A 27,057-nucleotide genomic window follows, 5' to 3' on the forward strand; every position below is an offset into this window, starting at 1 on the left:
GTGCATGATCATCACATAGCCAATTTATCTGTGAAAATATCGGTGAAATATTGCTGATTTGCATGAACAATAATGGTATAAATATTTCACTTGCCAGTTCTGGTGTTGGATATGCCCTGTGGCCACTGAGTTCATTCTTCAGTAGTCAGTAATGATTTTTGTAAGAATATCAATGCAGAGTGAAACAAAAGCAGCTGCAAAAAGACAACAGACCAAAATTATGGATGGCTTTTATAAATGTGCTTTTTATTACAGTAAAATATAACAGATCTTGATTATTTTTTCTCTTTTTCATTATTTTCTTCAAGAATAAAATTTGTGATTTTTATATTTATAGAATAATTTAGCAAAGAAGTGAGCATTGTGGCTATTTGGATGGTTTGATATAGTACTATTCTAAATAAAAACATTCTTGGGAGCCCCTCGAAAATGAGATGGTACATCTCAAGGGGTCTTTTTCCTAATAAAGAAACTTGAACCATCATTCTATGTCACCAATGCGTTAAATTAAAACAATATTCATCCGTCTCCTAAATAAACCCAACAGGAGAGAGAGATATCGGGCCTGAAGCAATTCTTCATGCTGATTTCAATCTGTGGGGAAGTCATGAAGAAAGATGACATTAGCATTATATGTTTAATTAGAAAAAGAAAGAAAGAAAGAAAGAAAGAAAGAAAGAAAGAAAGAAAGAAAGAAAGAAAGAAAGAAAGAAAGAAAGAAAGAAAGAAAGAAAGAAAGAAAGAAAGAAAGAAAGAAAGAAAGAAAGAAAGAAAGAAAGAAAGAAAGAAAGAAAGAAAGAAAGAAAGAAAGAATGAATGAATGAATGAATGAGAAATTATCATAGAGGAAGTTAGGTTTTAATTAAAACAAACCTTACCCCTGACTTTAAGCTTAGTGGAGCACTCTGCATGGCCAAGGGAGTTGACTGCAACAACTTTGTATTCGCCACTGTCCTCCGATCTGACTCTGATTATGGAGATGGAGCATATGCCATATGCATTGGTGATGTAGTAGTTTTTGTCCGAGTTGATGCAGACGTCATTCAAGTACCACTTCACATTGGGTGTGGGGGTTCCTCGGACAGCACATGTCATGTAGAGCTGGTAGCCTTTAGGTGGTGCGTGAATTTTCAATGGGACTAGGATGGATGGGGATCTCTCCATGGTGAATGCCGATAGGGCCCCTCCACCAGTTAACGCCACTGGAACTATATAAGGGAAGACAAATCAATGTGGGTGATTGTATGGACTGGGTGTTATACTGTACATCCCAAGCAGAAAGTGCTTTATGTTTTAAGATTAAGCCTAAAAGTTCATGATGACTGCCAATGAACCTCTTGCAGGTTACAGGATTTGTTACTTGAACTTAAAGGGTAGAGTAAGTGATATTTCTCTATGTTCTGATCCCCATTGCTATAGCAGCGTGTTTGTTCAGTAACGGGAGTCTTCCTGTCTCTCCAGTGCTTTATAAACAAAAATAGCATTTTCAGGTCAGGATGCCAATTTAGGAGAGAGAACGTGTACAGTACATAATATGTACTGTACACGTTCTCTCTCAGTATATTATACTGATCAAACATGAAATTGGAAGTGGTGACAAAGAAAATAGCAGACACAATTGAACATATTGAAAACAATTTAAGCTGATAAATGGGTACTCTCTCCTGATTGGTTGAAAAATTCAATCTTCCTGAAAATGTTTTTTCTGTTTACTTTTTATGTCCCGGATTTTTTTCTAAATAAAGGCACTAGAGCGCCCAGCAAATGAGGCAGATTTTACTCTGAAAAGCCCCGCCTTCCATTTCCCCCCAAAACCGGGAGGTATAATGTTCCATTACTACCTCACTAAGTCTGCATCTCTCTTTAGAAGCGTTCCAAATTCCAAATGAGATGCTTGGTTAAATCAGAAATTATGACTTTCTGATCAAAACCATGGAGAACGACGTAGATTCAGAGATAATAGCAAGTTTTGTCGGCCCGTAAACAACAAAGTGAAGGGCTGCGTGCGTAGCCTGATTGTTTGATAAAAATTTGACGCAGGAAATTAACTCACCTCGGTTGCTGTTGGCACCCCATGTTGGTGACACAGACGGATCTGAAAGGCCCATGTCATTCTTGGCATAGACGTGGAAATGGTACTCTCTCCCGTCTTCGATGTTGATGGCTGTGAATGTGTTGCCATAGAGACGGTCTCCTATGTTTTTCCACATCCTTGAGGTTGAGTTGTGTTCAGCCACCACATAGTACATGCGATCATCCAACTCTTGGTCAGGAGACGGGGCCCAGGATATCAGGACTTTGCCCTGGACAGTTTGCTCTAGCGCTATTGGGCCTGGGCTCTTGGGTTCCTCTAGGAGCGTGAAAAGTGAAAATTTGAGTTATTATTGATTAAAAAGAAAAGGAATCCAAACATTTACTATTGACCCCTAATTAGTTTTATTTTGTAGCGTCCTTCATTACGATTTGAGTTGGTTTACAGTTTCTGTTTTTTTTTTTTTCTTACCTGTGACTCTGACCTCAATGTCAAATGAGGCCTCGCCCGATGAGTTTTTGGCCTTTATAGTGAATATGCCTGAGTCAGAGCGCTTTGAGGAGGGGATTACAAGCTGTGACATTCCCTCTGTGTTGATAACAGTTGTCCAGATGTCTATAGGCTCATCGTCCTTCAACCAAGTGATCTCTGGTGCAGGCTCCGCCTGAAAGTAGCAAAAAAAACCCCATGAGGCTCAATTTCATACTGATGTTGATGTTGGCATTTCTTGTTTCATTTTATTTTAATGCAAAATAAATTTATAGACTGACAAGACTACAGTTTGGCTGTCAGCGGTAGGCCTAATTCGTGATTGATATTCTTGTGCCACAATATGCAGTTTACTTTTAGAACTAACTTGAAATGTCACATCGGTCTTCTCAAACAAGTGAAAGGACCATGCTTGGGGTCGGTTTAGCCCATTGCCCATGACTCGCACATTATTTGACTTTACTGCTGTGCTGACCATTTTCCAATAATAATGTGTTTTTGAGTATGGAAAACAACTTAAATTTCCAAGTCAAAGACTTGAAACTTACTTGAGTTACCTTATCATTGAGTTTTTATGGATTTTGAAGTGTGATTTGAATAGTGTAGCCTAAGAATAATCTCTGGAGAAAAGATGAATTTACGAACAAAGCGATGTAATTTGTTAGATGTAGTTAGAACTTCAAATAATGTTTACAACTGCTCAAACTACTATCATGGTGATGTATGGATAAAATATTGGGTAATTTAAAATCGTGGGAGAATTGGAAGAACTCATCTGTACATACCTCATAGTTTATTTTGATGCGCATAGAATTTCCTGCTCTGACGACCATGAAATCCTCTGGATCTTTAAAACGAGGTCTCACTGGACACACACACACACACACACACACACACACACACACACACACACACACACACACACACACACACACACACACACGTTAGAGAACATGAATCACCATGAATTGTAAATTTGTAACTAACTATAAACTCTAAGGACACTCGCAGGCATCGTGATTACTTACTGTTAGGATTCTTTGCACACACCATGTTGGAAGGAGGGCTTAGATCTCCAGCACCAGACTTGTTGATGGCCGCAACTCTGAATTCATACTCTGATCCCTCAGTGACAGCTTTAACTGCATAGCTTTCACCTGCAGTACGACAAGGCAGGGAACATGTTAATTTCATAACACTCTGCGTTTTGACATCCCATTTTCCAAAAATACAGTAGAGGAAAATGTGTTTTCTACCACCATCCCATCCTCCTGCTATCAAATCAAAATATGCCATATCCCCTCTTGACAGACCTTCAATTGGCTCATTCACGGGGTTCAGGGCAATCCACTGGCTCGTGTCTTTCTTGCGTTTCTCCAACTGGTAACCAATGATGGGTTCTCCTCTGTCATCCTCTGGACATGTCCAGGTCAAGTTTATGCAGGTCTTAGAGGCACTGACCACGTTCGGGGCTCCAGGTGGGCCAGACAGTACTAAGAAATGATGAGAAATTAAATTAACAGGATACGGTAGGTTGTATGAAATTCAGTTATTACAATATACTGTAAATTGTAGTGAAGTTAAGATTATTGTCGCTCTATGTTTTACTCTAGACGCCTATTATATCACTGATTTAGTAATACAGGAATATCCAGAAAGGTCTTCATGGGGTTGGAGCAAATGTGGATATGATAAACGGTGGGCCTTCTTGGAACAGCATTTTACAACAGCATTGCAGCAAAATGTAAACACGTGTGACGTGTCCCTCTATACACTGGCTAAATTATTTACTGTCAGCCTGGTGATAAATGATTTGACGTGTACCAGAAACCTATCCAGAGGCAGTTTTCATCATTACAAACATCATTGAACTAATTAGCATTAGATCCACTGAGGAATGCATAATCAGAATCTGGTTAATTCTTGGCTTACTCAGTACACCAGCCATAAATGCATCTTCTGTCTCTAGGGCGTCACTGAGACCCTCTGGGTTTTCAGCATAGATCCGGTAGTTGTACATTTTGCCATGGTTCACATTTCTGTCTCTGTAGGTGGTGGTATCAGCTGAGACATCCCCAAGCTTCGCAAACTGGGTTTGGGTTGTTTGCTGTCGTTCTATGATATAGTTGGTGACAGGGGAGCCTCCGTCGTCTTTAGGGGGGTTCCACATAATCTCAATCATAGAAGACGAAGTTTCAACCAGTTCCACTGGACCTTCTGGTGGACCTGGCCTGTCTGTTTGGGGAAACATGGTATTAAAAGGCATTTGTTTATTATTATTTATTTTAGGAATGATTACAGTACGTCGAATATGAATCCACATGAAACCCAGCGTCCCTATTCTGGTCATAATTGGTGAACATTCCACTAACGTAACCGAACTAAATCACAATTCGTCTCCCTGCACCATGTTATGAGCCTGTACTGTAGATGGGTTATTATATATATTTTTTTTTAGATGAGGGGAAAATAGTGGATCAAAAGCTAAAATTGCTTGTTCACTTTTATCACCACAAATCTTGTTTTATCTGCATAATATTTTCATACCAAGGACAATAAGCTGAGTGGTGGCTTCCACGGTCCCAAATGGGGTTTTGAGTTGGATCTTGACCTCCCCTCCATCCGTACGCAGACAGTCTCTAAGCAGCATCCGGCTGTGGTTGGGTTCAATCATTATTTTGACTCCTCCTCCATCCTTCAACTGAGAGCCATCCTTAAACCATGTGATGTCAATGGACTCCTGAGGAGGAAATGGCATCTTGAAAGTGGCAGTCTGTCCCACTTTAATTATCACCGGCCTCGAGAACTTGTGAAGATCATCAGGGTCAAATTCAGGTACATCTGTGAACCAAAAAAGGTCTTGATCAGATGAATGCATTTGCGAAAAAGTATGTGATTTGTCAGTTATTTATTCAGCTGGGATATTGCTGGATAGAGGAAAGAGAAATGCACAAAACAGTCTTTTATTGTTGTTTTGAAAAACCAAGTGACTATGACCAAAGTTTGTGGACCCTGTGTAGGCAACTGGCGGAGAGTGGAGACCTGTGCTCTGAGGAGCACACTTTTATATTATTATTATTACAATTATTATTGTTATGTCATACCTCCAACAATGAGTCTTCCTTCTGTACTGTCTCCCGACACAAAACGATACAGCCCTGAGTGATCATCTTCACAGCTATTGATTGTCAGCTTGTGTGAAGTTCCATCTTTGGTAATGCTAGCACCATGGTTGGAAGTTAACTGGTAAGACAAAGACAGAGATTAGCCATATTGTGCATTAAATGAACCAAATGTAACAAATACCTAGTTCGCTTTACCTGGCAATTCTGTTATGCAGGACCAAACTATAGGGGCATTTAAATACTTCTTATATACCTGTATGTGAGTATGTATGTTCCTTCACTTTCACTATATTGCAGGTCTTAACTTATTTTAAAACCTTTTTAGAGCATGCCTCTGCAAGAGGCTAGCCGTTTATGACTTGCATGTGTGCGCACCTGTGCATGTGGGTGGATACATGTGTCTGTCAGTTTGTTTGTCTCTAGTCTGTCTTTCCAGAGCTACAGTATAAAGTTCACATGCTGATGATCAAATGCCAAATGCACGATGCCAGTAGTACCACAGTGGACCTTAATAAATTCCATGATGTCATACAACTGACATCATAGATAGATGGAGGGATGTCTGATGTTACAGACTGGTCACATGAAGTCTGAGATCCACATCGGAGTTACGCCGTTTCTATGTGGACTCAGAGATAGACAGTTTTCTAATGTTTTAGGTATGGTGATCAAAGAATCTATTTTGGCTTAGATGTTGCACATATTGTAAGTTAGGGTTATCAGAAAAACATTAGCCACTGTAGATACATTAAATGTACATTGTACATTAAAGGAAAAAAGCTAGCATGGAGATTAATTAAACCATACCTCTTCCCCATCCTTGAACCAAGTCCCGATAGCATCAGTATTCATCTTAATTAAAAGTTCAGCAGACTGACCACGAACAGCATAGATATCAGATAGTCCACTTATAATTTCAGGGTCTATGTGACAGGAAAGAAAGAAACAATTATACACTGTATTTTGATTTGGTTATCACAGGCTTATAATAAGATACATGGACTGGATTGCCTGGATTTTCACAATATGATCCAATGATACCTGTTTTTAGGTTTTTCATGTACCAGTAGGGAAGTAGTCTTTCATGTGCAGACATTTTACTAACAAAACAAGATATCCCGGTGGAATATAACCTCTGTTGAATGTGTGGACCTAATGGGCTTTTCTCTAGCACTCGCATGACTAAGAGGTCATTTTGAAAGTGGGGCTGATTATTTCTCCTTCCATGACCATCATCATTCCATCATCTCAGAATTTTCTTTTACATCTGAAACATTTTCTAAATTTGAATTGAAGTACATGCTACTTCTGTCACATTTTACTTAATGCGAGTGCTAGTTAGTACTACCATTGGCTATTCCACACAGGGAGCATACTTTGGTCCGACATATCATTGGTCCGACTCGGGATAGGGTTGGTGCTCGCGGTTATGGTTAGGGTGAGGGTTTGGGGTAGGTAGTCGATCGGACCATGTCGGACCAAAGTATAGTAACCATTCCACACAAGATATCTCATACTCTAAGGCAGGATGAACACTATTGTTGTGACCCATGGCCTTACTTCTAGCACCACCTTTCGGACACCATTTCCAGGTGGGTGTAAGGAGAAGCACGGCCTTTAGGGGCTGCTCCTTAGCAGACTTCTACAACATTAATGATTTCTAGTAATTTGTATTGCTTCGAATTGGGCCTGAAATTGTCATGCTGATTAGACTGCAGTCCAACGACATTCTGTTCTAAACTGAAGTGACTGTACCAACAGAACCAGATGTTAAACCGTAGCCTGAGAAAATGATTTCTGAACCCAAACTCAGTCTGACCATCACCAGCCAGAGTCTGAATAACACCAGATATAATATATAATATATATAATAATATATCAGCATGTCTTCATTAACAGTAGCTATCATTATGGCCTGTTAATGTGTTGCCATAATGACTGCCATATATGTATATATATCATTATATTTCAATCAGTCTCGTTCAAAAGATACAAATTAAGTAAAACAAACAAAATAATGTTTTTAGTAAGGAATAGGGACAGAGATGTGTAGCGTAGAGTGTAAGTGCATAATTCAAGTAACCTGTCAGTTTGATCTGATTATGTATTTGACTTTAGGAATTTTACATTGCAAGATCATGACACAAGCAAGGACCATGCTAAGAAACACAGAAAGCCATTCCTAATGTCAGCATACATACTTGGGGAATGTGATGATTCAGTGTACAGTACTGACATTAGATAGTAACCGTAATTTCCGGACTATAAAGCGCACCTGAATATAAGCCGCACCAGCTGAATTTAGGGGGAAAACCAAATGTGTACAATTTGTACATATACAAGCCGCACTGGACTATAAGCCGCATAGAGGCCATAGAGATAGATTTAGAAGGTCCCCTAGTGGCCTTTAGCTGTAAAAATCCATAGATTAGCCGCACCGTTGTATAGGCCGCAGGGTTCAAAGCATGGGAAAAAAGTAGCGGTTTATAGTCCGGAAATTACGGTATTTGAAATTAGAACTCACCTTCACTCTGGAATTATTATTAATTATTTTCCCACCTTCTCACTCACAGAAGTAAAGGGTGTCTGTTCTATAAGGATTTCTTGTTAGAAATGTTACAGTCTCGTGCCTAGCCATTGATATTATATTCTTAGACTGCTGCATTAATTGTTTCCTGGATTATTCCATAACAATTTATGTTATTACATTCATCCTATTCTATGGCTTACCATGTCCTGCCTCTGTACTCGATTGGACAAGCCCTGTGACACCAGCAACAACATTATATTTTAAAGTAACTTTTTCTCCCCTAATGCCAAAGGAATATGTATGAGGATCCACTCAAAGCATGTTAGACATTATTGTGATCCGTCTTACCACATCCTGAAAGACCATCTGCTTTTGCTTGTTTAGACCTATCACAATTACCTGTCAGTAATCAGTTAGCAGTTAGTGGCTATATGTATATCACTTCTAAGTATACTTATAACTACATTAAAGCAGTTATAAGAAGTTATTTAAAATTTCACCAATGCTTTTCTGTAGGAAAAGCATTATGTTTAAGCAAGCAGTTTAAGTTACAACAACATATTAATATGTTCTCAACATATTAACATTTTAAGGCCTATTATTCTGCCTCGTGAATAGAGTTACGAACACACTGACTTCTGAAGCCATTATATCTCAAATGGCTTCCATATTCAGAATTATATAATCCATGCAGAAATTAACACATTGGTGGAAGTTTCTTACCACTGCTAACCACATCCACCACCTGTGGATCAGAACCCTTTATACTCACTGCTGATGCTCCACTTTGACCTATCAATCATCAAAATCAATCAATGAAGCTGCTATAAGAAATGATTTTTTCTCATACCAACTAGATAAGTGGTTCCCAATTATTTTTAGCTCGAGACCCAAAGAGAAATTTGATTTTTCCCAGGGACCCAAACCAGTGAAAATAGAAGATCAACAAGCTCACAACGCATCTGTGTTGAGAGTCTGCGCTCGAGACCCAAAAGAGAAATTGAATTTCTCTCAGGGACCTAAACTAATTCTAAACCAATCTACAAACTCAGCTTGTAGATCTGCTATTTTCACTAATTCTAGTTTTTTTTTGTTTTTCTTTCAAAATGCTATAAGTTGGACTGTATCAAATCTGGTCTTTGACACAAAGAAATTCTAAGAGCAATAATCATTTAATTGAATAAATTAAATGCTTAATTTGTTATTATTGGAAAGTATATGATTATGCTGTTTGGGCATATAAAACGTTACTTAATGAGTCTGGTGTTCTTACCAATGCCTTTTGGTGCCTCAGCTGGAGCAGTAGCTGTTGGAGTAGGAGCAGGAGCTGCAGGAGTTGGTGCAGGAGCTTCTGCAGCAGCTTGTTTCGCAACTTCAATCTGTACTTTCTTTTCCTCTTTCACCTGCTCTAGTTTTACCTGTTGCTCTTGAGCAATCTTTGCAAGGTCCTCTCCAGATCCCCCTGCCCTTGTCGTTTTTCTTTCTGTCTTTTTGCCCTTTGGTAAACTTTTGTCAGCTGGATAATGCAAAAAGATGCTCATGTAAGAGGAACACACCACAGCTTAGTTGATACCCACAACCCCTTTGTCCAACTGACAAGTATACATTTTCCTTAAGTAAGCCTTATCATAATACAAAGAGAACATTTATGTCATCGTTATCATCCTATTACCAGTCGTTCTTACCCCACTATGTACCATTATCAATTATGTTATGTCACGATCAAACATTATATATTTTCCGCTGAATGTTGTGTAATGGCTTACCTTCAACAAGGAGCCATGCATTGCAAGATTTTATGCCTGCACAGGCTGAATAAATGCCTTTGTCCACTATCAGGCAATCTTTGACCACCAGCCTGTGAATGAGCTTGTCTTCTGAAACCTCAATATCAAATTTGTCCCCTTGTTCCAGTGGTAAATTCTTGCCAAACCACTTGATCCTGGAGAAGGGATTTGAAAGGACCAATTCGAAGACGGCATCTTCTCTCTCCGTTGCCTTCACTTCCTTCATTTTGACCAAGAAATCCACCACAGGAACTAAAAATGATATTATTAATCAGATGTTATTTAGACTCAGAATTTGAACTATGTGAAAGTGTGTTAAAAGTAACAGACTTCATATAAGGCCAACATAAGCCTGATTTTTACTTGGTTGGGCGCAGGTGTCACGCACCGAAAGAGCAGACCTAAAAGCTCACAACGTGTCATACTGTGAAGCATCATGTGAACAGTTTGGCTACTTCCCGTGCATCGGTGCATGACACATGCGCAACTAAGTACAACTCAGGCTTTTAGGCGATTCACACTGAGTCAAGTGCAGAACCTACTTTTGAAATCTGTTGAAAATACATTGGTATCTTCAACATCCACCTGGTACAATCCTGCATCATCTGGTAGGAGGTCCTTAATGCTGAAAACATACTTATTGCCTGATTTATTGAGGACGTGCTTCATTTTCTCTGCCTCCTCTCTGCTGTATGCTACCATCTCACCATCCTGTGGGGTAGTTACACGCAATGTAATTTACTTTGAAAGAGGAAAATGTAAATGCCATTGGAAAATAAAGTTGTAAGGCAATGCACCATTCAAATGAAAGGAAGAGAAGGAGGACATGTAGCATTAATTTTGTCACAGGCATAATCCTCTTTAGATTGACACCATTGAGACATTACAGCAAGAATTTGATTTTAAAAATGAAATGATAGTTGCATGTTTCAAAGACATTCATAATTGACAGATTTACCTTGTACAGAAATATGGCACTGTTTGGGTTAATGAGATCCATGTCAAATTCAAAGGATGCTGAGCCATCAAAATTGACGTCGATTGGTTTCAGTTGAGAAATGTTTTTGATGAACTGAGTGAAAGTTATTCAATAAAAGGGAGAAAATAAACATAATATAAGTAAACTGTTTAAATACGGTAGTCCGGTATTTGTTTTTAAGATACATGATTACTATTAAGGTAAATAAATAAAATGTTTTTCTCTTATAAATGACAAACCTCTGCTTGCTCTTCTTCCCTTTCCTTCTTCATCTCATTAAGTTTCTTGAGCATCCAGCGGAAGTCAGTGATTCCATACTCTGCGCAGATACTCTCATACTCCTTCTTGTTAGCACTAAGCAAGAGCTCCCAGAACTTTGGGTCTAATTCGTCTTTGTTTTTTAACTCTTTGGGACGGACCTTACTATAAATCAGAATAACATCTCATCAATTGAATATCCTTGCACATTAGCATAACATTTATGAAATTAATATCCAAATGTAAAATATAACTAAATTATAGCAGCACCTTTTCCTAGTCAGTACCCTCTTAGTAAAGTCTTCTGTCTTTTGTTCTGTTGCCTTGTTCTTTTGGAAACCAACTAAAAGGAGAAAAAAGAGGACATGCTTTACAATGTAAACTGGAGTATGATTAAACAATGATGAAGAGAGCATTCTAAGTGATGATTATTAGAATATTTTTAACCAAGGAAAGCAAATATAATTTGAAATAATTGTAACATGTTATAGCAAGTAAACATTTGTCTGAGGTGCTCAAAACATCAACTTATTGGTCATTGGATACATGCACAATGGGAGTATGAAACAGTGTGTGGGTTGCAGACATCTAGCAAGGAAACAGCTCTACCTGCAATTACATTCAGCACAACTGTTACAGTTGCTCTCCCATATTCATTTATGGCAATGCATTTGTAGGTGTCTGCTTGATCTGGTTTAACATTTTGCATCTGGAGAAATAAAAGAAAACACCCAAAGGGCAAATAAACAAGTGAATGGGGACATTACAGATGTAAATTGAGCAGTATGAAGTTAACCTGTCACTCAGTCTTTCACATAGTGTGACAATGTAAATATGGGGCTGCCAGTTCCTTTCTGGAATGCGTTTCTATGGCGAAGACATGATGTAATGTTTCTTTTCCAGCACCGCATCTCGCGTTTCAGCGCTTTTTGGCGAAGCACCCTGGGCGTTTCAATCACAAAATTAATTGTTAAACATTTGGGCAGGAACGCCGCTCATCAATGTCACGTTTGATCCTCCTGGCTGTGTCTTACAACCCGAATCATTTAACATTCGTTTGACATTTGGGCATCATTTGGCATGGGCAACAACATTTGTGTGACATTTGCCATCTGGTGAAAAAAGGAGAAAATACCCAAAGGGCAAATAATCAGGTGAATGGGGACATTACAGATATAAATTGAGCAGTATGAATTAAGTTATCTTGTCACTTAGTCTTTCTCATAGTGTGACAACGTAATTATGTTAACATGGGGCTGCCAGTTCCTTTCTGGAATGCATTTCTATGGCGAACACGTGCTGTAATGTTTATTTTCCAGCGCTGCATCTCGTGTTTCAGTGGTTTTTGGCGAAAGCACCATGGGCGATAGGGTTCTTCCTGGCTGGGTCTTACAATCCGAATCGTTTATGACCGGACTTAAAAGTTACCCCAACCATGAGAAGTCCATGTTTACTGGAGGCAGTAAACACATGAGTGCATGAGTGCATAAACACATTCAAATGGTAACAAAATCCAGTTAAGACAGAGAGAAAGGGGCATAACAAATGCACCGAATGGTGCAGTGGGATAGAGAACAATACTGACCCAATCAAATGGCTGTCATTGACACATTGGATTTATTTGCTTTAGCCCTCGTGTTTCTTCTCTTCGTCTCGTTTTCTTTCTCCCTCTAAAATAGTCTCCTTCTGTCTCCCATTGTTGGACTTCAACCATGGAAACCATAGCATCTTACTGATGTGTGAGTGTGACAGACTGTACTTTATCACTTACCTCGAATAGATGCTCATTATCTACTTCGTTATATTTGGGCACGTATCTTGTTGTGTCAGATACATCTCCATTATTTCTGGTCCATGTTACAGTGGGTGTTGGATCCCCATTAACAATGGCTTTAAAGAATGCAAATTTGCCTGTATAAAATATAAAGAAACAATAAAACAGAGTCCTTTCACTTGCTATGAATCGCTTTCCAGATGGGAAGTTACTTGAGGCTGCTTTCACCACATTGAAAATCAAACTGTATGACATACATTGTAGTCTAACTTGCTGAGGATAGCTTTATACCCGCCATAACCTTTTGAGGAATCCACATAAGATTAACAGGATGGGGTTTTGGTCACCTAATCCCAGTTCACAATTTAAAATGGAGTCAATTGACTTGATAAATAATCCTGCTTGGTTTAAATAGCTGGGGCCCAGAAATGACATGACAGGCCCTTTAGCTTTTCCCCCAGTTTAACCCCTGCCCATTATGACTCTGGAATGGATCTAGGAGTCTAGGAGTCTGCACAGTATGAAAACCTTGTCATGTGAGAGCATTTAAAATAACACATTTATACAGTGATTCATTTTCCTCAGGCGTACCCTCTTGGATGGTCAGAGCAATTGGCTTGCGGGTGAAGTCAGGATGGTTCTTTCCCTCCGGTATGGTCTCAACAAACTGTACGATCATAACCCCAGGGACTCTCGATTTCTTTTTGATCTCCACTGTGAAAAAGGACAAGATAAAATGTTACCCGTTGACGGTTTAAAAAAGATCAAGAAAATTAGTACAACACATTAAAAATATTCAGTTGATTTATAATGGAACTGCATGTCACCCACATCAACCATGCTGAAACACATTCTAATACAAGATATATTAGAATGTTTACTGTTATTAAAATTAATTGTATTTCATTGGGTACATAAAACCCATTGATTATTTATATCATGTTCACGATGTATTAGAAAATACGAGCCTTTGTCATCATTTAACAACATATTATTCCCATAACGGTTTGCCTTGAAATTCATGTGTATTCATGCCAACACTGTGTACAGATATGTAGGAGTATTCCTACATATCACACGCACAAAGAAACTGTGCGCTCTTCTCTTGTGTACAACTCATCAACAAATATATCTGTTCTTCATGCCTTGAAGGAGCAGGAACAAAACCAGTTGGGGGACTTTCTAGTTATTGTCGCCTACTGTAAGCCTACCTTCTGTACCATCAGAAATGTCTGCATCAGGACCTGATGAAGCACATTTTGTTTTGAGGAGCACATATAGGGCATGTCATGTCAGCGGGTTATTAGAACTGTAGGATTGGTCTTTAATTGTAAAGTTATAATGTGCAAACAATAACCACAATGTGAGTCTCCACAGGTCACAACCATGTTTGAGTTCAATTATACAGTTGGAGGCAATGCTGCTACATCTCAGAGGCTCAAGATTTAGAGACTAAAGGGCAGTCCATACTGTCTCCGACCATCAAACTTTTCGTCGGAAAGCTCCGGTACAACTACAACATGACAACATGACTACAACATCTGGGAGCTGCACTCCCAGATGTTGTGACTCACCGAACGCTACTTCGGAGAAAGAATTTAAGTCTGATCTTTCCGACGAAAAGTTTGGTGGTCGGAGACAGTATGGACTGCCCTTTTACATTTACGTGTTCTACACAGATGAATGTATGTGGATTAATGCATTTAATCAACAACTACTGTGAGCTAGTGCAAGCACAATCCTTGGTTAAATTTTAACCCTATTCTTCGTCAGCCCTATGTTGCTACAGCCCAATCTTTTCTCTGTAGATTACCAACCCCCTTTTGGCCCCCATCCCCATTTCTTCAATGGATTTCCATTTTGATTTTTAGACAAACAGTAGCCTATGTAATAGTATATAGTATAGTTATTTAGTGTTTCACCTATAGAGTATGACATAGTGTGTACTAGTGTAGTCTAATAAACTGTACTGTAGTGTAAAGTAGATATCACTAAACTAGTGAACATATGAGTACTATTGCTTTTTACTTTACGAGTGTATGATGCGTATACTGTATGAGTTTGTAGCAAGAAAGAAACACTATACGTGTTATATTCCAAATATAATGAAATAACCTTAAAAAAAAGGGGGAAAAAAGAAATCTGGGCAATATTACTAAGCGAACATAAGGCTGATGAAGTACAGTACCATTGGGCCTATTCTTTTGTTGGTAGGATAGATCTTTGTGTTCAGAGAATATTTGGGCGGATCCCCAGATGACGGTAAAGTGAGAGAGAGAGAGAGAGAGAGAGAGAGAGAGTAAAGTGTCAATTTAAAAAATGAAAAGAAAAGCAAAAGACCTTTACTTCATCAAAAGTAATCAAGCTAAAAAAGCTATTCTCCTGAACGCTGCCTTCCGGCATGGCATGGAAAGGAGAGGAGGACATTTGCATTTCTTTCACCACAGTAAATGCTGCATTCGTGGTCTGGGGAGGGCAGTCGTTTTACAGACGGGTAAAAGGGCAGGGGCTGAAGCCCCCATTGATGTCTATGTGTGCACATCCCTGGACAATAGCATGTCAATGCAGCAGAAAGCCCATGTAGATGTTGGCATGATGCTGCTGTTCATTAGAGATTGACACAGACAGGAGTGGATTTTCACTCCCGTCCCACAGAAAAAAATCGTAGTGGAAGAAGAATCTCACTCACCTTGGCCAGAGGCCATCCCGATTGTGTCTTTTGATTTATTAATCATCTTGCATTCGTTGATTACTGAATGCACTCTGCAATGTGTCTGTCTGTAATACACGGGGAAACACACACACACACACACACACACACACACACACACACACACACACACACACACACACACAAGTTTTTTATAATCTTTCACTGGTATGTTACTCACAATAGCCAACTTCTGTATTTTAGTGTTAATAAAGACTATTTCTAACGTGTTGCTGCATTCCAAAATTTCCTCGGGTGCCCAGGACCCTGCAGCATTAGTCTTTCAGTGGTAAGGTAACTAGTTCCATAATGTGTCTCCAAAATGAATGAGTTTTAATCAATTTAGTCTAGAATGTTAATGGCATAGCTTAAAAAAATACTATACATAATTTAAATTTGATGATTTTTATTATATAATTTTTATTGTGAAAAAATTATAAATATATTTGAAGGTGTGAATTTGAAATGACCTCAGTTAACCTTTAATACCGTTTTCTTTTTTAAGGTCCACGTGAAGCATTGAAATGAAACACGAACATCTGTGAATGTTCAGTATGTCAAGTGAATGTTCAGAACTTTCGGTACAGGGTGACTAGTGCACAGAGCATATGCTAGTGAGCACGAGGCCCTGAGCTTGAATCAGACCCCCCTGTCTTGTCTCGCATGTCTCTCCTCCCTTTCTCTTTCTTCCCATCTCTACACTATGTGCATAAAATTCACATAGTGACAAAAAACAGTTGAAACAGTATACTATTACATAATAATAATAATAATACAAAAACATAATCCATGGAGGCATGCATGCTGTGCTTATTTCAAATACATTTCATACGGATTTAATTTTAGCTGCGATATTCATTGATATGTCACTTAACACGGCCTTCTTTCATTACCTATCTTGCTAAAGTAAGAATTAATGATTGATGTCACTTGCTTATGAAGCATAATAGGCTATCACTATAAATGTAGATTCACAGACACCCCGTTTTCCAGTTTACATGATGGATAGACGTAACTTTGTGTACAAGTCACAGGTTAAGTAATATGACAGCAAGGTGATGACATTAGCCATCATGGTAGGTGGCACCTGATGGCTTTCTGAAACCCGATCCCCATGCTTTTTCCTTGGGCCCACGTTTGCTCTGACAGTCTGTTCCGTCATTGAGTTTCAGTCTCTAGATTGCCGGCAATATGTCTCCTAAAGGAATTTCTTGTTGACATGCTGTGTTTGTGTTTTCACTTTAGGATACTTGTTGAGGACTCCACTAAATCTTACTTGAGAAAAGGTATGAGAAAACATGTCCATATCGGCTATACTTGTCAAGCATCACGCATGATGAGAAACATTCCTGTGTTGAAGCTGGTGTCGTCATGTTTATTTATGGAAGAATAGCAGCAAGAAAATGAGTGACAATTTCTGCCAAGGGGACAGCCATATAGTGATGTTTTTTAGAAAGTTTTAGATATTATTACATTTCTACTTAAAGCCATGTGAGATTAGCACAGCATACCAGTTTGACATAATCTCATTCATCTGTACTCTTTTCCTCTTTCTCATATATATTAATCGTCTACCGCTCTCCATTTTTCTCTCTGATCAATCACATCACCCAAAACGTGCTAAAGACTGACCGATATTTTGGTTGATATCAGCTTGTACTGGCAAACGTGTGTCTGCGCTTGGCTTGTTCTGTTGCCTCCAGATGGAGCTATACTAATTGGCTGACCCGCCACTCGCCAGTGTGCACAACAAATATGACACTGATTGGCCTAGTGCCATGAAGATTGATGGTGCGTTCACACGGGCAGTTGAAACAATGCAAAAACACGTTGCGAGTTGATTTGGAGGAGGTACATGCATCATTGCGCCGTCATGTCACTGGCTTCCTTTGACAATGAATGGTATACTGCATTGTTTAATCTGACCCGTGGGGAAAGAAGAAAGAAAGCTATTTGATTTTAGACGTATTTGGATAGAAATGTGTCTGGCTTTCAAAAGATCTAACAAAAAATAACATGGTTTTGTTTTAATATGAGGGCCATCTGCAGTAAATTCATGAACTCAACGTGACTGTAGTTTAGATGCGTTGTAATGTTGTAGTAGGGCTCATCCAATAAGGGCTGCTGCTGGTACTGTAAGTGAGAACTCTGGCTAGTGGCCAGTCATGATAGGTCAAATGCCACATAAAACTATGATACACCAACCATCTTAGGTGTCATGCCGGTTGGCCTGATGAGCAAGACTATAATCAGCTCAAATACGTCAGCAACTATGTATAAAATCAGCTCAAATGCAAATACGTCATCAGCTATGAGAGAAATTGGTTGAAAATCTATTCTCCATGAAATAAATAAAATAGATAAATGCTCAACACCCTTCAAGTAAAGTAAAGTCACGTCACCTCCCCTTCGTGCATTGCTGTATGACTTCTTAACATGCTTTTGCAGCTGCACCTATTTTGGTTTGAGGCATATTAAAAGAAGCCACTTGGCTACTGACGAGGCATTTTGTGAACAGTAATCGTTAAGATGAGGCCTGGTTTTATGGGACCACTTGGCTCGCCCTGCACGCTCATGTATTCCTGCCACCATCTTATGTTACCATGCTGAAATCTAGCACGGGGCAGTATGGTTGTCAGTTGACTGAGCCCGTCATAAACATGATTAAAAGACACTGATGGCAAACCGTTCAAAAAGTCTTGTGGCTGTATCCGTGAGAGCGACAGACCTGCTAAATTGGGATTATCTTTGAGCTCACTTTTAGGATTAGGATTAGGCTATGACATCCCATGGTTTACAGTGTCTTCATCTTTATATGAATTATAAGGTAGGATCTGGTTGGACTGATCAGTGTTTTGATATATATATATATACACTGTGTGTGTGTGTGTATATATATATATATATATATATATATATATATATATATATATATATATATATATATATATATATATATATATATATATATATATATATATATATATATAAATTGAATCATTGATGCCACACCCGGGGGGGTGGTTCTGTATAATGAATGTCCCTATATATACTTGACACATTCACACCTCTGTATAGCACCTGACGAAGCTCACGGCGAAACGCGTCGTGCTAATAATGATGCAGTACGTTGTCCGTCTCTGTTCCCTGCAGTGTGCAGTCCCTTCCTTGGAAGGTTTTTCTCTTTTTTGAGATATATATATATATATATATATATATATATATATATATAATATTTACCAAAACACTGCTCAGTCCAACCAGATCCTACCTTATAATTCATATAAAGATGAAGACACTGTAAACCATGGGATGTCATAGCCTTATCTTATATATCTCATAGCCTTATCTTGAACAGGGTTATAAGAAAGGAAAAGAAAGCCTAAAGATAAACGTATATAAACATTTGAAAACAACTACTGTACCAATAGCTACAATGTAAACATAAACAATCCAGTACATTGTGTTGGCCTCATCTATATTTAACCATTCCTAGTTTTGATATAAAGTGAGAAAAACCTTGAGTCCCTGTTTCCATTTAATATCCTGGCACATCAATTATAATTTGAGGGATTAACATAAATTACGGTAGGAATTTGAGCCTTGACTCTGCCAGCCCTATAACACCTGAATCGGAAAAGATTACACCAGGATATTTGAAATTTGCAATATGCCGGCAAACCTAGGAATAATTTTTTGAAGTGAAATATTTTGAATAATTACAGATAATGTAAGGTGTCATCAGGCTTTAAAAAAAAAGACAACTAAACATGTTTTATAGAATTACACTGACACATTCCATACTTAATTGCATTAAAGCAGTCTTTACTTTAGATTAGAACACAATCTATAACGACACAGTATGTAATTTAGAAAATAGAGCCACACCTTCAAGGACTTACCTCAGCACTCAAATCCTCTCTAGTGGTTCTGCTACCCACTTCTGATATTCAAGTGCTGCCTGCTTGCGCCACAAGCTAATAAATCCTGCCAGGAATGCCACTAATTCTGCAACAAGCTTGCTCGTTCACAGCCATGGTGCCGGACAGGCGAGTAAATTGCCATTTGTCTATGGCTCACACACCAGCCCCCACCGAGGGGAGGAGAGAGGTCAAGGTATGGTACAAGCTTCCCAGATGGATGACTTCCCAGCTTGAGTCTCCCACGCTGATACAGTCATCGTAAAGTACCTCATTACAATTCACTTGAATGTCTGATCAATATTATGCTAACAGCTCTCAACCAAAGTTGCAGAGCATGCTTTTTGAAGTATTTTTGTCATTTGCTTGAGTTCAGACATAATGCAGTCTTTGATATACAAATCCTCTTGAAGTAGCATAGATAATCTTGCCCTGGAACTTGATCCACTGATGGCCATACAGGATAATATCACATTCACCTTTTCTGAACACACACTAACTAAATTAACATTAAGCAATACTTTTCTATGGTTATAAATCCATAGCACAGACTTTGTGTCTCTTGATTTTGTTGGTATGTTTGGAACGGGAAAGCTAACCACTTCTGACAGTGCTAAATACCACCCACTCAGTATGAAGAATTAGTCACCTTGTAGTCACTGTTCAGTGTTGACGGGAAAGTATGTTTGCATTTAGATATCTTTATATAAAGACTAATCTCCTATTAAGCCATAGGCTCAAAATAAGATCAGGTGTATGTCTCACAGACAGACACACAATATGTGACTAGAATTAGTTTACTTAAGAAATATGATTTCATACGCATAATTATATAATTTCAAATAAATAAAAACAGTCCACGGTTAAGCGGTAAATGGACTGCATAAAGAATGCCCTTGCACTACTGTAATTGCACCAACAACTTCACATTCAACCACTTACAGTAACACACGGTAACGGCAGAACACCAGTAGCCTACGCATGCCATGTTAAGGTGCATTCAGACTGGGCATGACGCAATGTTTGCATAGCATAGAATTTTAATTACCTTTATACAAGAATAATGTCCTTGGGTCATCACCTGCACCGAGACTTGATGGTCCAAGTTCCTGTTGAGTTGAATTGTGCATATTGGCAAGCATGGCCACATTCAGAAGTTCAAGGTTGCAAACTCATTGAGATTTTATATGTGCTTAAACCACCACATGGCAATGTACAGCACTCTGGTATTTAATGTCCCCTGTGACTGGGTATGTCGTCATGCAGTACCGGAGGCTGCAGTTTCAGGACCACATTTCTAGGGAAGTTGACACCAATGCAAAACACGAAAAGATAATTTTAAACTGCTCGTCAAAAGGTTTTAGCTCAGCACAGGGCCAATACAATAGTGTAATTGTGGTCCACAAATAGGTTGATGTAATTCCATTCTTATAAAAGTGACACATTGACAGCTGCCACACTGTGGATTCCATAATAATTCCATAATAATTATGCTACGTTAATCACTGGATTACCTCATTACACATCAAAACACATATGAAAATGCATTATGAGCCATTTTCTCTCATTTTTACATGATAAAGTATTTTATTCTAATGAGTGGAAGTGCTGTCAATCAATAGTTCATTATAACAGTAGCAGAACAATACCTTGTTGCCAAAGATAACTTAAGACATCTGGACCATCTGACAATATACTGTAGGCTGTTTTTCACTTTTTTGTCTATACAGTTTGTAGGCTACAGTCTGTAGTTTGTATAATAGCTTCTGGTACCTAAAGGTGTTATTATACACCTACAGTACCAACCATCCTACAAAAGCCAAGGCAGAAAGCACCAGATCTTCACTAAATCTTACTCACTAAATTTCCACTGTGATTCACCCTTTCATCAATATGTACCAAGTCACTTCCTCTTGAATTTGTGAAAGTTAATACCTGATTTGCATCTGGATAGATATTCTATCTTGTCACAATAGCTTTTGCCTCCAAGGTTATCAATCTTCTGTGAGTTGAATCAAATCTTTATAGAGCGTGCAACATGTTTAGGAAACATATGGAAACATAAGGACTAATGAGATTTGCCTGTCAAATTTGTCAGAATCTTGTATGTCTAAATATGTTCAGTATTCTAAGGCACAGGGCATTAAGCGCTCTGATTTACTTAATAAAAAGAAACGCTCCAACACCTCACACCTCACAATTTTGTTACAAAATACAGTAATGTTTTTACTAATGCAAGTAACTTGCATTATCAAAAACAACTGGGCCATCATATAGTGATTCCACCCTTGGTGTTTCCTGGTGAACCTCCTTAGATTTATTTTAGACAACACAATTACTTACCTCCAACTTATAACAATCAGAACCATAAAATTGTATGTTATATTAAAGAACTAAAATAAATAAAAGGTCCTTACCGGCATCAGTAATTCCCTTTCATCCAAAAGCTCTGAAGCGATTCAAAGCTAAACCTTCAGAAATGTTCCTTGACCAAACTTTTCTTCTTCCAGATCTCAAAGTTTTCCAGCCCCACTACTCTATTTCTGATTATGGTTTAGTATTGGCCTTAAAAGAGTTTCTTTGACAAACCACCACCAAACACTCTTTTGATACCTGAAATGGAATCCCCGCCTCACTTCCTGTACTTTTATGGATGTTCCTGGTACCTCACTTCCTGGAACTATTGCCCCACAGCTCCCCCTATGATCAAACCTTGTCAACAGAAAATGAATGACCACCATGGTTTAACTACACAAAACAAAACATATTTTCCGTACACTACATTTCAAGGTTAAATATTCAACCTTCAACTAATATATTCCCTTGTTATCGCGCAGTATGTTATGTTTAATTTTCTTTCAATACTCATACCAGGACAGGAAATACATTTACAGATTCACAGATAAATGCCATTTTCAAATAGCTCCACCTTGGTCCTCAGTCATTTTCTCCATGAGATATATTTGTTGTTGTGGTCAAGTGTAATGTAAAACCATGAGTAACATTATTGTACTCTTAGCTATGCTCAGTTTTAGCACGATTGATTGTGTGCTGGAGATATTTCAGGCAATGCAATAAAAGTTGAAGCTTGACAGGAACTATGACTGTACTCAGGTATGGGAAGCTGATATGAGAGGCTTGATGTTCTTTAAAGGAATTTATTACAAGGGTCAGCAAAGGCTTGAGCTTTGAATTTTGTTCATACCAAACAATGCAGTGTGACTTGACATGGCACAACCCATATATTTGACAGGAACAGTGATACAGTGACACTTACTGCACCTCTATTTGTTTACACATTCTAAACAAGGCAGGTATGAGGTTACTAAATATTCTTTGCCTAGCTACACTTAAGCACAGAGACAAATGGCATGGATGGAATCTTGGGGTTACAAGACAGGCACGTGGCAGGGAAAGTAAAGGATGTTTCATATGCTTGTAAATGTCTCTACTATTTGATTTAATGCCCTCTGGTCCATATAGCCTTACTCATGGACCAGAGCTACATCCCTACCTGCTTTCTCTGCACCATTTAAGGCCATTTCCAAATGTTAAAATGTAAAAGACCAATATTATTATGAAGAAAACAAGATAGTAAGACAGCTAACACAAATAGAATAAAGTTTACCTCCAGAAAAAGCATTGTTTATGGCTTCTGAATGTAGGTCTTTTAACATGTAATGTCTATGGAGTGACATCACGTCAACACCATTAGCTCAGAAAAGGGGGCGTGGAAAGGGGGGGCGGGGAAGGGCTGTGAGATAGGCCTATTATACAATCTCCCACATCTGGATAAATATAGTTGTCGCAGTCACGCCCCCAGACGAGTGGCCCGGAAGAGAATTTCCCATACATTTTTCCCATAGACGTTTCACAAAGTATTTATTCCAAGACCTGTAAGCCTCGGCAACTCGGCTGCTGACAAATCATGACAATAAACTTGGTCCAAATAATTAGAAAGAAGAAAAAAGGGTACAACAATTTAAGTTTTTCTTCTTTCTCATGATTTCTTCGGCCCCCAAAAATGTGTTTATTGTCATGATATCTCAGCAGCCGAGTTAGCTTTGTCCGAGACTTAAAATAAAGTCTTTAAAATAAATACTTTTTGAAATGTGAAATTCTCTTCTGGCTCGCTTGTCGTTCTGAAAGGGGGCTTAGTTCTGGTCCATAGCCAATGCTTCTATGATTCTGCCCTGCATTGACTATGCTACTTTCGCTTTTAAATCTCACATGGAACTCAGACCAGCCTCTCCTCTTTAGCGCATTTCAAACTGCAACACTCTATTGAGAATCAAAACAACCTTTATTGGGAAAAACTAGTGTTGTTAAGAAATCTAAATCAAGACAAACGTGCAAATTATAAATAAACAAATAAATAATATGCCTTCCCCTCCAAAAGTAAAATAAATTAGGCCATTACAAATAATTAACAAAGAATAAGATCAGCCTCCAGATAAATGCTACACAACAACAAAGCTAATAAAAAATATCAAATAGACTCCATTTGTTTGTAGTTACAGAGACGAAAGCAAAACAAATTAATGGCAGCAGATAACAGTATTCTATAGTTGCCATGACAACAGAGCCAGAGCTCTGCCTGAAGCCCACCCGTGTCTCACCTGCCAGTCCTAGAGGGAATTACTCCTGCTGGCCTGTGCATAGAGAGAGGCTGCTACCCTCACCCTAGGAAGGAAAGTACAGAAACATTATGCTGCATGACACTATACAACTAAAGTAGACCCAAAGAAGTCCCTCCACCTCTATGGCACAAACGATGTTTAGTTCTATCCCTGAGGACCTGTCCACAAACGCATGGCTGGCGACTTCATGGAAGCAGGAGTGGGATTCGGCCAGACCCACACACACACATGGCTCTATCTCCTTGTGCTTATAGTCAGTATGTTGTCAGCCGTAACCATAGCCTACAATGCAGCTACGCCCACATATGTGTGTCTAACCTCAATGTGTCAATGGCATCAGGCGCAAACAAATCAGTCAGCTCCATATATGGGAACTAAAGGGGGCATGCCAATATGGGCATATTCTGATGGCACCAGGGATCTGCATTGATACTGTACTTTAAGTTAGCAGCGAGAGAGATACAGGGAAGGGGAACCTTCTTTTCCTTTTTTCTGTTCCCTTCAGGGGTCGCCTCCATCTCACCCTGTTCTCTGCCTCCTCTTTTTTCACACCAACTAACTTGTCCTCTTTCACTACGTCCATAAATCTCAGCAAATGGCCTTAACCTGGGTCGACTGTGCACATACTGCACCTTAATGGTATGCAATCTACTAGCTGAGTCCCCAGTCGACCCTCAACCTAGATATACTTAGTTTGGGTCCATAGCCAATGCTTCTATGATTCTGCCCTGCATTGACTATGCTACTTTTAAATCTCACATGGAACTCAGACCAGCTCCTTTTTAGCACATTTCAAAAGAACGTTTTTGCTACTCACCAAAACAAAGGTGGGTTGTGTCATTAGAAAGCCTACTTTCCTTAGTGGACGAATTCTGAGCCCCCCACCACACTTATAAACGGTACTTTTTGGCCAGAAAGGGATTTCTTTCACCGGAGGAAAGATATTCTCTATCAGGCAGTTCTCTGGGCAATAGAGTGCGTCCACTAAGGAAAGTAGGCTTTCTAATGACACAACACGCCTTTGTTTTGGTGAGTAGCAAAAACGTTATTTTTATTTACGCTAAAGAGGAGAGGCTGGTCTGAGTTCCATGTGAGATTTAAAAGCGAAAGTAGCATAGCCAATGCAGGGAAGAATCATAGAAGCATTGGCTATGGACATGAGCTAAGATATGCTGTAGTCTGATGATGACACAAGTTGTCTCTCTGATTTGCTTGCAAGAAGCCCATGCCTCTCTAATCATATACCCATCGCAGTAAAATGTGTTGCATTATTATAAAATAATGTCAATATATTAATAATGATTAATATATAAAAATCACCTTGTTGGACCTTTTCTAGTTTACAATAAATGCATTTGTCTTAAACTGTGAGTTAAAAAAATTATTGGTGCTTAGATTAAACCATAAGGAAATGAGGGCATGCTGTCGCCCCCTGGTGGCCACTGGGGCCATATGCAACCATACACAGTAGTCCTGCATAGCCAGCCTTCATCTGCCTTTGCAATGCATACATTGTCATTGCCCCAAGCAGAAGTCTGGCTCCCCTCTATAGAGCTTCGCAGTCCCGCCCCCTACCAGGAACCAGGAAATGATTCCCCATTCATTTTCCTCATAGACATTTCAAAAAGTATTTATTTAAAGACCTTTTAAGCCTCGTACAAAGCCAACTCGAGTTGTGACAAATCATGACAACAAACCGAACAAATAATTAGAAAGAATAAGAAAACGGCAGGTTACAACCATAGACTGTAAAAAATATGGACAAATCGTTCCCCGGGTCAAACATGGGCGTAAAATGAAGCCTGTAATTCCTTGCACTGTAAGTCGCCATATTTCTAGATCCGTTTGGGCCCAGCTGGCGGTTGGCTGGCCCAGACAACAATGCGGGACTTCCCCCCTTACTCTTCGTTGGTTTTTATTTTGACTCCCAATCTTCCGCCGTAGTCTGAAAACCCACCTTTTCAGACTCCATCATGGCCCATAGCACTTACCCCACCCCCTTAGATAGCATTTCTGTAGACTTAGATTTTGACACAGACTTATAGCATGTTATGAAGACAGCACTATAATTGCATTGTATGTAGTCATAGCACGTCATAGTACATATGTAAAGCATAGTAGTTTATATGTATAGTTTCATTATATAGATATTCCACTGTTACTTTCTTAGCTTTAATACGCATGTTTCATGATAAATGTTTTTATGTGATGTATTCCCATGCTTTTTTGTTCTTGTTTAATGTAAGTCGCTCTGGATTAAGAGCGTCTGCTAAATGCCTAAATTGTAAATTGACTGAACGGGGGGTGGCTCCCGTTCATAGACTGTATTTCCTCAATTTCCATTTTCGCAATTTCCGCAATTTCCATTTCCACCATTTCCGCAATTTCCGCAATTACCATTTCCGCAATTTCCACAATTTCCGCAATTTCCATTTCCGCAATTTCCGCAATTTCCATTTCCTCCATTTCCGCAATTACAATTTCCGCAATTTCCATTTCCGCAATTTCCACAATTTCCGCAATTTCCATTTCCATTTCCAACTATTAATGGCAGCTGGGTTTCATCATTCAAATAAAATAGAATTCTGTCCGTTTAGCTATAAAATTATGTCAGGGAATAGGGATACACAGTATATGTCTTTCATTTGCATTGCATCTCCCCCCCCCCCCCCCAAGCTTTTATTTTCGTTCGAGTAATAGTACAACTCTAATAGTATTACTTATAATAATGTAATTAAAGATAACTTCATTCAGATTTATTTATTTTTATTTCATTTTCCAGATTTTTTTTTCTTCTTTTTTTTTAGATTTTC

The 27,057-nt window shown here is 38.8% G+C and overlaps 1 protein-coding gene across 3 annotated transcripts; it reads right to left on the reverse strand.

Moving 5' to 3' along the window:
• Positions 1-304: 304 nt before the first annotated feature.
• LOC308331537 (immunoglobulin-like and fibronectin type III domain-containing protein 1) lies at positions 305-19,742 on the reverse strand. 3 transcript variants are annotated; one of them, XM_080787005.1, is made up of 23 exons: positions 19,587-19,742; positions 15,664-15,748; positions 13,566-13,688; positions 12,972-13,111; positions 11,810-11,909; positions 11,471-11,543; positions 11,182-11,365; positions 10,922-11,035; positions 10,506-10,674; positions 9,943-10,215; positions 9,450-9,692; positions 8,900-8,968; positions 6,454-6,569; positions 5,626-5,764; positions 5,069-5,362; positions 4,454-4,756; positions 3,835-4,014; positions 3,550-3,678; positions 3,307-3,386; positions 2,504-2,696; positions 2,054-2,350; positions 879-1,208; positions 305-594 (listed from the first exon to the last, which is right to left on the reverse strand). In XM_080787005.1, exons 2-23 carry the CDS (start codon positions 15,707-15,709, stop codon positions 590-592), a joined length of 3,600 nt encoding a protein of 1,199 aa, XP_080643131.1. In that variant the 5' UTR covers positions 15,710-15,748; positions 19,587-19,742; the 3' UTR covers positions 305-589. The 3 variants fall into 3 exon arrangements, with proteins under 3 accessions (XP_080643131.1, XP_080643132.1, XP_080643133.1); XM_080787006.1 differs by having other exon boundaries at positions 19,573-19,742; XM_080787007.1 differs by lacking the exon at positions 8,900-8,968.
• Between the last annotated feature and the right edge of the window lie 7,315 nt (positions 19,743-27,057).

This window comes from Protomyctophum bolini, assembly GCF_963924005.1.
Source record: "Protomyctophum bolini genome assembly, chromosome: 2".
NCBI lineage: Eukaryota > Metazoa > Chordata > Actinopteri > Myctophiformes > Myctophidae > Protomyctophum > Protomyctophum bolini.